The sequence below is a fragment of the Dipodomys ordii genome, unplaced genomic scaffold (genome assembly GCF_000151885.1).
Source record: "Dipodomys ordii isolate 6190 unplaced genomic scaffold, Dord_2.0 Scaffold105, whole genome shotgun sequence".
Lineage (NCBI taxonomy): Eukaryota > Metazoa > Chordata > Mammalia > Rodentia > Heteromyidae > Dipodomys > Dipodomys ordii.
Genome location: NW_012267321.1, coordinates 794,015 through 805,358, shown reverse-complemented (window position 1 = coordinate 805,358; position 11,344 = coordinate 794,015). Strand labels below are relative to the sequence as shown.

The window sequence follows — 11,344 nt, the reverse complement described above, 5'->3', positions numbered from 1 at the left end:
GGACTTTGCTGCCTGGGCTGGCTTTGAACTGCGATCCTCAGATCTCAGCCTCCTGAGTAGCTAGGATGACAGGCATGAGCCACCAGCCCTCGGCTTTCCAACTAATTCTTATCTTCAATTAATCACCAAAAAGCTGGAAGTGGAGCTGTGACTCCAGTGGTAGAACATTAGCCTTGAACAAAAAAAAGCTGAAGAACAGGGGGTCCAGTCCCTGAATTCAAGCCCTAGGGCCAACACACACACACATACACATGCATGCGCACGCGCGCACACACACACACACACATACACACACACACACACACATACATACATTCCATCAAGGAGATACATGGCCCTTTAGAACAAAGGACAGAAATGGGGGCTCCATAAAGGGAGACAGAGTCCTAAAGAGTGAGGGCAATTATGACAGCTGAGGAGTAGGAGGGACTGACAGAGAGAAAGCAGACCACGTGCTCTCAGCCAACTCTGTCTGAGGGGAGCAGCTGGGGCCTCGGTAACCTGAGCCCCCTGCACCCTCCTCCCAGCTGTATTTATAGCCCTGGCCTGGCCATGTCCCCTACCCTCCAGATTTGAGGTCCAGGGACAGGAGGTCACAATGGAGGAGACAGGATTCCTTCATTTCATTCCAAGAGCTCCATATTGGTCTTTGGTCTTTCACCAAAGTATCTCCTTCAGGTGGAAGCACCCCATAATCATACATCTCCCCAATCCTTCCAATCGCCCTCTCTGATAGGTCCTTCCTGAAACACACTCCCCACTCCAAACTTCCCCAGGGTCTCAGCTTGGCCAGCTTCAAGTCTAGCTTTGGTCTTTGCAGCTGGCACACTTGAGCTTGCTGGCAGATCAAGTCCCTCTGTCCCCTCTTGTGGGCCAGGCGAGACCCCCTCTGCAGCCTTCCTCAGCAGCAGCAGCAGCAGCAGCAGGAGCAGGAGCAGGAGTGGGGGGTGGGGGGCAGCCGGGGAGTGACCCAAAATAACTCAGGGCTGAGAGTAAATTTAGCCCCACTGAGGGGAGGGGAGAGACCCTATTGGCCTGGGAGTGGGGAGGGAGGGCCCCCAGCGGAGAATCTGGGCTCCAGAAACAGCCTCAGAGGGGTGTCCAGGCCAGAGGAAGACAGACAGGCAGAGAGTGTGAAGGAGAGATACAAGGCAAAAGACTCAGACCCCAGAGGGGACAGGGACCCCAAGCTCATTGCGTAGCTGCGGAGGCCACTCTGGGAGAAGTTCTGCGATTCAACGTCCTCATGGGCCACCGTGGGCCCTGGCTGTACACCTCTGTCCTCTGGGCTCTGGTGGCCAGCCTGCTCCTCCCTCCTGCCATGACCCAGCAGCTGAGAGGGGCTGGGCTGGGCTTCAGCAACACCAACAACAATGCAGGAGTCCCCGGGCCTGCAGGGGACATGTCAGCTGAGTTTGGCCACCACCGCCACAGCCACAGGAGCCATCAAAGTGAGGAGAAAGAGGAAGAAGTGGCCACTGAAAATGCACATCATTTCCGGAGCCACAGAGACCCTGGGGAGGAGGAAGAGGAGGAGGCGGAGGAGGAAGATAGCTCCAGGGAATATGGCCACCAAATGCAAGGCCACAGATACCAAGGCCATGAAGATGGAGAGGAGAATGTGTCCCAGGAGGTCTTCACTGAGCATGCCCGGCCGATCACTCAGCACAGAAGCCAGAGCAAGGAAGATTTGGGAGACTCCACTGAGCACAGAGACCACTTTCCCAGCCACAGGAGCTACAGCCACAAAGATGAGGAGGACGAGGAGGACATTGTCTCCAGTGAGCATCACCGTCACATCCCCAGGCATGTCCACCAAGGCCATGGAGGGGGAGATGATGATGATGATGAAGGGGAGGGGGAGGAGGAGGTCTCCTCTGAGTATAGGCACCAGGCCCACGGGCACCGAGGCCACAGGAAGGAAGAGGATGAAGAAGAATCAGAGGAACACCACCAGCACAGTCCTCATGATGGACACCAAGGCCATGAAGAAGGTAGACATCACCGGACCCACGGCCACCAAGGCCATGGGAAAGACGACAATGAGGACATCTCAAAAGAACACCAACGCCATGGCCACAGACATGAAGGCCACAAAGAGGATAGTGATGATTATGATGCTGACTCTACTGAGAGTGGACACGAGACCCATGGGCACCAGAGCCATGTAGATGATGATGATGATGATGATGACGATGATGATGATGATGGTGGTGGTGATGAAGAAGACTCTATTGAGAATGGACACCAGGCCCACAGGCACCAAGGCCACAAAAACGATGATGATGATGATGATGATGATGATTCCACTGAGAACGGACACCAAGGCCACAGCAAGCACAGAGGCCATGAAGATGATGACGACATCTCAGAGGAACACCACCATCATGTCCCCAACCATGGGCCCCAAGGCCACAGAGATGATGATGAAGATGATGACGATGATATGTCCACTGAACATTGGCACCAGGCCCCCAGACACACCCATCATGGCCTCGGGGATGAGAGAGAAGAGGCAGAGGAAGAGGTGCCACGTGAGTTGAGCCGCCACATTGCAGGAAGCGAAGAGGAGGAGGAGGTCCCAGGGGAGGATGACCCAGAAGGCCCACGTCATCACCGCCACAGTGTCCCCAGGGACCAGGATGAGAGCATCTCTGCCGAGCTTGATCCCGAGGCCCCCAGCCATAGGCAACAAGACCACCAAGGTGAACGCACAGGGGCTGGGGCCAGCAGTCATTTGCAAGAGGTTGATTCAGAAGAGGAGGAGGGGAAGGAGGAAGACCACAGCTCTGAGGAGGAAGGTCATGAAAGTGCAGAACAGCAGGCCCAAGGAGCCCGCCATGGAAGCCTAGATAGGGATGCTGAGGAAGATGAGGAGGAAGGTCATGGTCTCCATGTGAGCCGGGAAGACGATGAAAATGAAGAGGAGGAGGAGGAGGAGGAAGAAGAGCGGGCTGAGATTAGGGCACCACTAAGCCAATATCATAAGACAGAGAAAGAGGAAGAGGAAGAGGAGGAGGGCCTGGAGGAAGATGAGCTCCCCTTCACCATCATCCCCAACCCCCTGGCTGGGAGGGAGGAGATTGGAGGCGGCTCCAGTGAGGAGGAGAGCGGAGAGGACACAGGTAAGTGACCTGGCTGGGGTGGGGGTGGGGAGGCATGCAGGCAGCCAGAGTCACACCACCCTCTGTCCCCACAGGTCCCCAGGACATGCAGGACTATGGGAACTACCAGCCAGGATCCCTGTGTGGCTACTGCTCCTTCTGCAACGTAGGTCCCCAGCCCAGCTCTTACACAAACAAGCTGTTCCTAGAAATTTGTCCCCTGGGGAGGCAGTGGAGGGGTGGGCTTTGAGCAAGGGGACAGCAGGGACACGTTTGGGTACAAATAGATACTTTGGGCACCAATTGGAAGCCAGAAGGTTGGGGTGATGATCCAGGAAGGGGAGGAAAAGATCTGAGTTCCACCTATGGCTGGAGGGATGGCTACCAGAATGGATAGTAGTCGTGGTTCAGGAGTGACAGGCTGTGGGGGAGAGTCAGGGACAGAGGTGATGAAGGCGCCACCACAGACACTGTGGGACTTAGGGTTGCACTGGGGGGAAGACGGAGCCCAGGGTGGGAGGCTAATGAGGGACAGGAGTCCGGGGGAATGTCGCCTGGGACATGGGTGGATTCCTGGGGTGAGGGGCTCTGTCTAACCAGGCTCCTCTGGTCCCCAGCGATGCACTGAATGTGAGAACTGTCACTGTGACGAGGAAAACATGGGTGAACACTGTGACCAGTGCCAGGTGAGACCTCACCTGGGCCCACACACTCAGGCCTCAGGATGGCCTGGGATCTTCTGCCCAACCCCTCCCACCAGCCCCAGCCCTAAATCATGACCTTTGATCGCAAACTAACCCAACCCCTACCATCTGATGCTTCCACACCCCATATGACCTTAACCTACACTTAGCCGGCAGTTCTGACCTGACTCCACCTCTGACTCTCTCCCCATGCCCGCCCCCCAGCACTGCCAGTTCTGCTACCTCTGCCCACTGGTCTGCGAAACGGTCTGCACTCCGGGTAAGCATGCGCAGCCCAAGAAACCCTGCTGGGGGCGGAGCCAAACAGGAACAGCGGGCCAGAAGACGGTGGGCGGGGCCTCTGTTGGAGGGCGTGGCCAAGAGCGTGGGCGGGGAGCCCGGGGAGGAGTGGTGTCTGAGGGGCGGTCCTAAAAGCCAGTGGGCGGGACCAAAGCAAGAAGATGTCGAGGGGGCGGGGTCACGGGAGAAAAGCATCCCAGGTCGCCTGTAGTTCAATTGGAGGCAGGAATTAAGACAAATGAGAACAGTAAACCCGCATTGAGCATCCCCTTAATATCTATCGCGCCCGGGCTACCCCTCAATCCTCGTCTCGGCTTTCCCACAGGAAGCTACGTGGACTACTTCTCCTCTTCCTTGTATCAGTAAGTGTTGGGGTATGAGGGGGGAAGAGACATGTTTAAGGGCCTCGTTTAAAGGAGAGCTGCCCAGCTGTGGGTTCTTGCATGACCCTTTGGACTCCCATTTTCTCACCCATGACCTGAGCAGCCTAAGGAGCTCTCAGAGTCTGGGGTGAGCGCCTGGAACTTGGTCTAACCTCAGTGTCCGTCCTCCACTCCAGAGTCCTGGCCGACATGCTAGAAACGCCCGAGCACTGATCTCGCCGCGGCTGCTGCGAGTTCGAGCCCGCCCTCCAGCCCCTTGACACCAGCCGTATTTATTTCTCCGAATAAACGGGCCCCCGAATCTCATGGATGTCAGGCGTGGGGTCGATTCTCAGGGCATGGTGGGGGGGAATGTGGGTGGAGGAAGGGGGCCTGAGTCCAAGGCTCGGCCTCAGACACCAAGAGCCAGGGACCCCTGGATCCTGAGAGTGGCTGGTTGGTTTGAGATCCCAACCCACACAAACGCACAGAACTCGGGAGCTTTTTGAAACAGTTCTCTTTACCCGTGATCACTGATTGACGCCTGGGGCCTGGGGGGCCGACTAAGAGTCGGGGGTGGGGGGGCGAGGGCTCCCCGCCGACCGCCCTCCACCCCATGCCATGTCGCCCAGTGGCATCTTGGAAAGAGGATTCTCCCATGCAAACCCCGGAGCCGGAGGGAAACCGGGGGGCGCACTTTGCACCCCCTACCCCTGGGGCACGGACACGGCCACAGCACGGGGGGGCGGGGAGGCCCCGGGGACACGAGACACGGGGGGGGAAGGGACCCCGCCAGCCCGCAGATGAACCCCCCCCCGGGACTGGGGACCTCACAGGGCGGGGTGGGGCGGGGCTAAGTGGCACAGGGGGCGAGGCTTGTAGCAGCGAGTCCCCCCCTCCCCTCCTTTCGGACGAAGAAGAAGGAAAACTTGGGCCCCGCGACTGGTCAGGAAAGAGGGGAAGGGGGCAGCCTCTCCCCGCATGCGGCCCGGGAGGGAAGCCCCGCCCCTTTCCGCAGGTGAAGGGCACCGGTCTCCTATCGGAAACTGATCAATAAATTACAAAGTAGAGAAAAGAGAGGCGGAAGTTTGGGGGCGGAATCGCTGCCTGCCCTCTTCTTTCCCTCCCTCAGTCCAGTTCATATGGTTTGGTCCAGGCCCAGTCCATTTGTGCGGCGGGGGACACGCACTCCCCCGCTTGTCTGTACAGATGATCCGGTCCGCGGCACCGGCTCCAGGACTCTTCTCCCTGGGCGAGACCATTCTCTGGGTAGGAGGGGGGATGGCCCAGTCTTCCATCCGAGTGCGGTCAACCTGCATTGACGCCGGTCAGTGCACCCACTAGTTAAGATCACGGGGGTGTCTCCCCGCACCCCAAGATCACCCAGTACAATCCTCACCTGGAGGCCTACACTAGCAGGAATAAGTCCGGACCGAAACGCCATCTGCCCGGGAACTTCCAGAAGTCTGGCCTGGAGAGAGAGTGAGCCCCGATTCAGACTGGCACGCGACCCCAGTGATTTCCCCCAGTGTTTCTGCGGGCTCTGGCCTCTACCTCCCTCGGACCAGGCTCTTCATCAGTTTTCTTTCCCTTCTCCCACCCTGGACAGGAGACATGGGAGAGAAAATGTAGAATATTGGAATTTTTTTGGAGGCGGGGGCAGGGGGGACCTGGAAGGTTGAGTCGCCCCGTTTCCCACCCAGAGCAAAGGGAAGGATCTCACTGTCCGCTTTTAGGACTTCCTTACCTTCCGGCTGCAGCTTTCGGAGAGGAAGCCCCGGCGATCCCAGGGCTCCTGCTGCCGCCGAACGAAAGTTGGGGGGCAACATCTCAGCCGAATCGGGGGTCACACCCCGGAGGTCCTTCTCTCGGAACATCTTCCGCCAGGACGGGGAGCGGCTGAAGGACTTGGCGCTGTCCTAGGTACAGCACCGGAGCCGACGGTGAAGGGAGGTGAACCCAGCTCTGACTCCGCCCCCTCCACAGACCACGCCCCGTGGGTGTCATCTCTTGGTCACGCCCACTTGCGTCAGTTCTGCCTTAGCCCCGCCCCTGGGCGTCAGCTCTCCTTCAGCCCCACCCCCTGTATATCAACTCTCCCCTGGCCCCGTCTCCTGGATGTCACTTCTCAGTTAGCTCCGCCCCTGCCCGGACTCAGCCTCCAACTACGATTGATTGGCAAGGCCAAGTCCCACCCCTTTTGCTCGGAAATCTGCAGTCGCACCCACCTCGTCCAGCCTTCTGTCAGTGCCTAAGGAGATGAGGTTGCTGAATTCCTTCTCCAGGAGCTGTCGAGCCTGGAGGGGAAGGTGAGGGAGGTTGAAGGGGGCGGTCCGAGTGGGCGACGCCCCGTGAGCTCGGGCCCCGCGGCGGCTCACCTGCGCGTTCTGCGTGGGGATCTGCAGGAGCAAGGCCAGGTCCGAGTAGTCGAAGGTCTCGTCCAGGGCAAGCAACGCCCCGTGTACCCCGCTCTCGGTGAGGTTCGTGGCGAATTCCTTCAGGCCCAGCCCTGACACCCAGCCCATGACCCGCTCGTTGGACCACACCATCACATCTGGGGATGGAAGGGCCCCTCATCAGCAGTGGTGTCCATACCCGGACCCCATGTCCTTCCCGGCCACGTCCCCGGCCGGCTCCCCGCCCCACGGACACACACGTTAATAACTGCACGCTTCTCTTCCCCACCCCACCCCCGTCTCTTTTGCCTCCGCCCTGCCTCGAGCTCCTCCACCTGGCTCCCACAGTGTCTCACCTCGGATCTGGGTCTGGCTCTCTTCCCGCCTCCGCTCTAGGTCCTTCCGGTCATAGTTGAGTCGTTTCAGGCACATGATTCCATAATGCAGACTCACCCTAGACAGCGGGAAAGTGGAGTCACAGAGGAGCCCACGCCCCAGTGGCTGCTGCTCTGATCGCCCCCCGCCCCCCATCGGCTGTTCCAGGCATCTGTATTGACCACTGCCCCCAAAGAGGGCGGGATGTTGCCAGTGGACAGCTTCTATTGGCTAACCTGGACCGGGACTGGAGCTAATGAGCCAAGCCGTGTTGGATATGAACTTTTCCAATGGACTTTCTTAGTGGATGGGTCGGAATTTTCTACTGTGTCAAAGATACTCCTAAGAATTTCCCATGGCCAGCCTCATTTGCTGAAGGCTGTCTAGCGGGTGGAGCTTCCCCTTGGACAGTCCCCCACACACACACCAGGCAGCTCCTACCTGTGGAAGCTGTCCACCATTTTGAGTTGGCCCCGGAGCTCCTTCTTGTTGAGGTGATCTAACATTCGGGCGTCCACAAGTGACTCCATGAAATAACTGCGGTACTGGGGCAGCCCCAGGCTGGGCAGCCAGTCGTTCCCCACCCACTCGTGGTTCATGTCGCCATATGCAAGGATCTGGGGCCATGGGCAGGTGAGGGAGGGGGTGTCAGGCCCTCCACCCCTTCCCATGTGTGGATGAAAGGAGTACCACCCAACCCCCCCCCCAACACAAGAGTCAGACAGTGACCCATCTGCTGGGACAAGAGACCAGCCCAAAGTGTCTCTGCCTTCATTAGGACAGAAGAGACTCAAACTGTGGCTCCTGAGTCTTCAGCTTCATCCTGCCACCAATATACTGGAATTGCCTTGGACCCCACCTGCTGAGATCCACATCTGTGTCTCCACAACTCCCAGTGACCTGACCTCTACAGTCAATGTGTGTGTGTGTGTGTGTGTGTTGTGAATGCATGTGTGCATGCTTGTGTGTACCAATACTGGGGCTTGAATTCAGGGCCTAGGCGCTGTCCCTTAGCTTTTACACTCAAGGCTAGTGTTCTACCCCTTGAGCTACACCCCCACTTTTGGCTTTTTGCTAGTTAACTGGAGATATGAGTGTTATGGACGTTCCTGCCCAGGCAGGATCCCGGCTTCCTGAGTAGCTAGGATTACAAGCGTGAGCTGCACCAGCACTCAATTTACATTCCATTTTGAGAAGCAGCCATTTAACTCTGCCCCAACTGAGTCCAGCATGCTTATTCTTCCTAGTCAGGGCAAATGAGTTCCTCTAATGTGATCTGGAAATGCTTGTGCTTCTAGAAAATAGAGCCTAATGCTGTACCTGGCCCAGGAGATAGTTCTGGATCTGCCCAAAGTCCCTCGCTCCCTGTAGCTTAAGGACACCCACATCGCCCCCTGGCTAAAGTCACAGGCCACAGACCAATATCCCACCTCCAGCTCAGATAAGCCCATATCTCCCCTTTCCTGAGAACAAAAGGGAGCTGGTTCTCCCCACTTTCTCATCCAACCTGAGGCCCCCCCCATCCATCATAAGCCCAGGTAAAACTGGAACCATGCAGCTGCCTGTGCCCCCCCATTTCCATCAACCATAACCAGACCGTTCAGCTTCTCCCCCCTATACCCCCCTGCCAGGCTGTCTGTGGACTAGGGGCTTCCACATAGGCCCCACCACACCCCAATGAGCCAGTCCAGAGATGAGATGGTGTTGTCCCTCACCACCAAGAAAATGATGGAATGTTCTGGCTGTCAAAGGAAGGGGCAGGGCTCAGAGAAGGAGGGACATCCATGCAGCATGCACAACCTGGTCATGCACCCCACCGTCCCACCCCGCGCCCCTACCTGCTCCCAGCTGATCTCCTTGGTCTCCTGACCCGTTAGTGGGAAGAGGGGAGAGAAGGGGGGGGTTAAGGGGCAGGCAAAGGAGGACGAGAGGGACAGACAGAGGATAGCCACAGACTCACAGCCCGCCTCCCCCCCCGGGAAGGGTTAGTGCCACCCCCAAGGCCACCAGCAGGGGGCACTCACGGGCTTCGTGGCTGCTGTAAGGGATTCCATCTCCTCGTGGGTCATCCATACGTTTCCTGTGGGCTGAGGCGTGGGAGATGTTAATGATGAAACAGACTATCAAGAGAGGAGGGGACCCCGAGCGGAGGGAGGCTCCAGGGATCCCAGCAATTCATTTATGAGCTGCTTTCTTGCCCACACCCCTCAGGTGACAGTGGGAAGGAGTGATCCTTTCTCAAGAGACAGAAGTCTCATCATTGCCTCTGGACACTCACCGTGCGAGAGGAGGCAGGCGCCGAGGGGGAAGTGAGGGAGACCATCTCCTGGATGGCGAGGCGCAGTTTGAGCCGGTGCAGGGGGTTGCTGATGCCAATCTCACGCTGGATCTCTGTGTCTGACAAGTTGGCCATGATAGCACCGCTCTTGACATTGGCACGGCAGGCAGCCACATACCATGCGGGCATGCCTACCCAGAGCTGAGGGCAGAGGGAAGGGTGGGGGGGGGGAGAGGACAGGATGCAGAGCAGACAGAACATGAAGGAGAGATGGAAGACACAAAGGAAGGGGGAGGGGGAGACAGATGACAAACAGGGGCGAGGCAGACACGGGGTGGAGAGGTACGAGGAGCAAAGGGAGAGAGAGCAAAGGAGGACAGAGATCCAGAGACACACCCAGATACCGGGAAAAACAGAAAGAGAAAATAGAGAGAGCCACACACACAGGCATGAAGAGACACAAAGAGAAAAAGGTCAGACCGGAAGTGGGGTGGGCAAGATTGGGGGGGGGGAGTGAAGAATCAGTTCCCATTGACAGGAGTCTGCCTCCTCTCCAATCAGAACCTCCCTACCCCTTCCCACCCCAACTCGGCTTGAAGTATGTTCCAGGCAGACCCAGCCAGCCTTTGGTGGGACTGTCACAGGACTGGGGTTCAATAAACATGTCATTTCTGGGCCCCAGTACCTCCAGCCAGGAGACCACAGTCGGTCCGTCCCAGGCAGCAAATGGCAGTCCCTGGCGACAAGCTTCTTCCAGAAGTTCATGCCTGGCAGGGAAGGGCAGGGGAGGGCATGACAGGGACAGAGACCTCAAGCATTTCCATGGATTCATTTTTAATTTTAATTTTATTTTTTTGGTTGTGGGTGCTGCCCCTGAGCTCTTTTACTCAAGGCTAGCACTCTACCGCTTTGAGCCACAGCACCACTTCCGGTTTTCTGGTGGTTTATTGGAGATAAGAGTTTCACAGACTTTCCTGCCGGGGCTGGCTTTGAACCGTGATCCTCAGATCTCAGCCTCCTCAGTAGCTAGGATGGCACCTGGCTCCCTGAGCTTTTTTTGCTCAAGGTTAGCACTCTACCACTTGAGCTACAGCACCACTTCCAGCTTTTTCTGTTCATGTGGTACTATGGAATTGAACCTAGGGCTTCATGCATGCTAGGCAAGCACTGCACCACTAAGCCACATTCCCAGCTCTCATTGTTGTTTTTGAGCCAGTACTACAGCTTAAAGTCAGGGCCTCACAACCTTTTGCTCAAGGCTGGAGCTTTACTACTTAAGCTACACCTCCACTTTTTTGGCTGGTTAATTGGAGATAAGAGTCTCACAGATTTGGGGCTGGGAAGGTGGCTCAGTGGTAGAGTGCTTGCCTTGCATGCCTGAGGCCCTGGGTTCCATTCCTCAGCACCACATAACGAAAAAAGCCGGAAGTGGTGCTGTGGCTCAAGTGATAGAGCGCTAGCCTTGAGCCCAGAGTTCAGGCCCCACCACTGGACCCAAAAAAAAAAAAAAAAAGAGTCTTGCAGATTTGTCTGGGCTAGATTTGAACCTCAATCCTCAGAGCTCAGCCTCCTCTGTAGCTAGGATTACAGGTTTGAGCTCCCGGTGGTTAGCTGTTTTACAGTTGCTTACTAATGTCTTCTGCAATCTCAGACCTCAATCCTCTTGTGTGTGCCTGCTTAGAAACTGGAATTGAGCCGGGCGCTGGTGGCTCACGCCTGTAATCCTAGCTACTCAGGACGCTGAGATCTGAGGATCGTGGTTCAAAGCCAGCTCCGGCAGGAGAGACCGTGAGACTCCTATCTCCAATAAACCACCAGAAAACCGGAAGTGGCGCTGTAGCTCAAG

The 11,344-nt window shown here is 57.1% G+C and overlaps 2 protein-coding genes across 2 annotated transcripts in view; one reads left to right on the top strand and one right to left on the bottom strand.

Moving 5' to 3' along the window:
- The first annotated feature begins 1,246 nt into the window (after nt 1–1,246).
- On the top strand, nt 1,247–4,683 carry Hrc (histidine rich calcium binding protein). The gene is made up of 7 exons (XM_013027577.1): nt 1,247–1,994; nt 2,172–3,125; nt 3,200–3,270; nt 3,722–3,790; nt 4,013–4,067; nt 4,413–4,449; nt 4,647–4,683. Exons 1-7 carry the CDS (start codon nt 1,247–1,249, stop codon nt 4,681–4,683), a joined length of 1,971 nt encoding a protein of 656 aa, XP_012883031.1.
- A 303-nt stretch (nt 4,684–4,986) lies between these two features.
- Nucleotides 4,987–11,344, bottom strand: part of Ppfia3 (protein tyrosine phosphatase, receptor type, f polypeptide (PTPRF), interacting protein (liprin), alpha 3) — a 20,259-nt gene continuing 13,901 nt past the window's right edge. The window contains exons 18-28 of the mRNA XM_013027575.1: nt 10,184–10,265; nt 9,499–9,699; nt 9,245–9,307; nt 9,059–9,085; nt 7,662–7,837; nt 7,202–7,299; nt 6,828–7,003; nt 6,678–6,746; nt 6,197–6,368; nt 5,848–5,920; nt 4,987–5,760 (exon numbers count right to left, since the gene is read on the bottom strand). Coding sequence (XP_012883029.1) covers nt 5,862–5,920; nt 6,197–6,368; nt 6,678–6,746; nt 6,828–7,003; nt 7,202–7,299; nt 7,662–7,837; nt 9,059–9,085; nt 9,245–9,307; nt 9,499–9,699; nt 10,184–10,265 — 1,123 coding nt within the window. The 3' untranslated portion in view covers nt 4,987–5,760; nt 5,848–5,861. The remainder of the gene's footprint in view (nt 5,761–5,847; nt 5,921–6,196; nt 6,369–6,677; nt 6,747–6,827; nt 7,004–7,201; nt 7,300–7,661; nt 7,838–9,058; nt 9,086–9,244; nt 9,308–9,498; nt 9,700–10,183; nt 10,266–11,344) is intronic.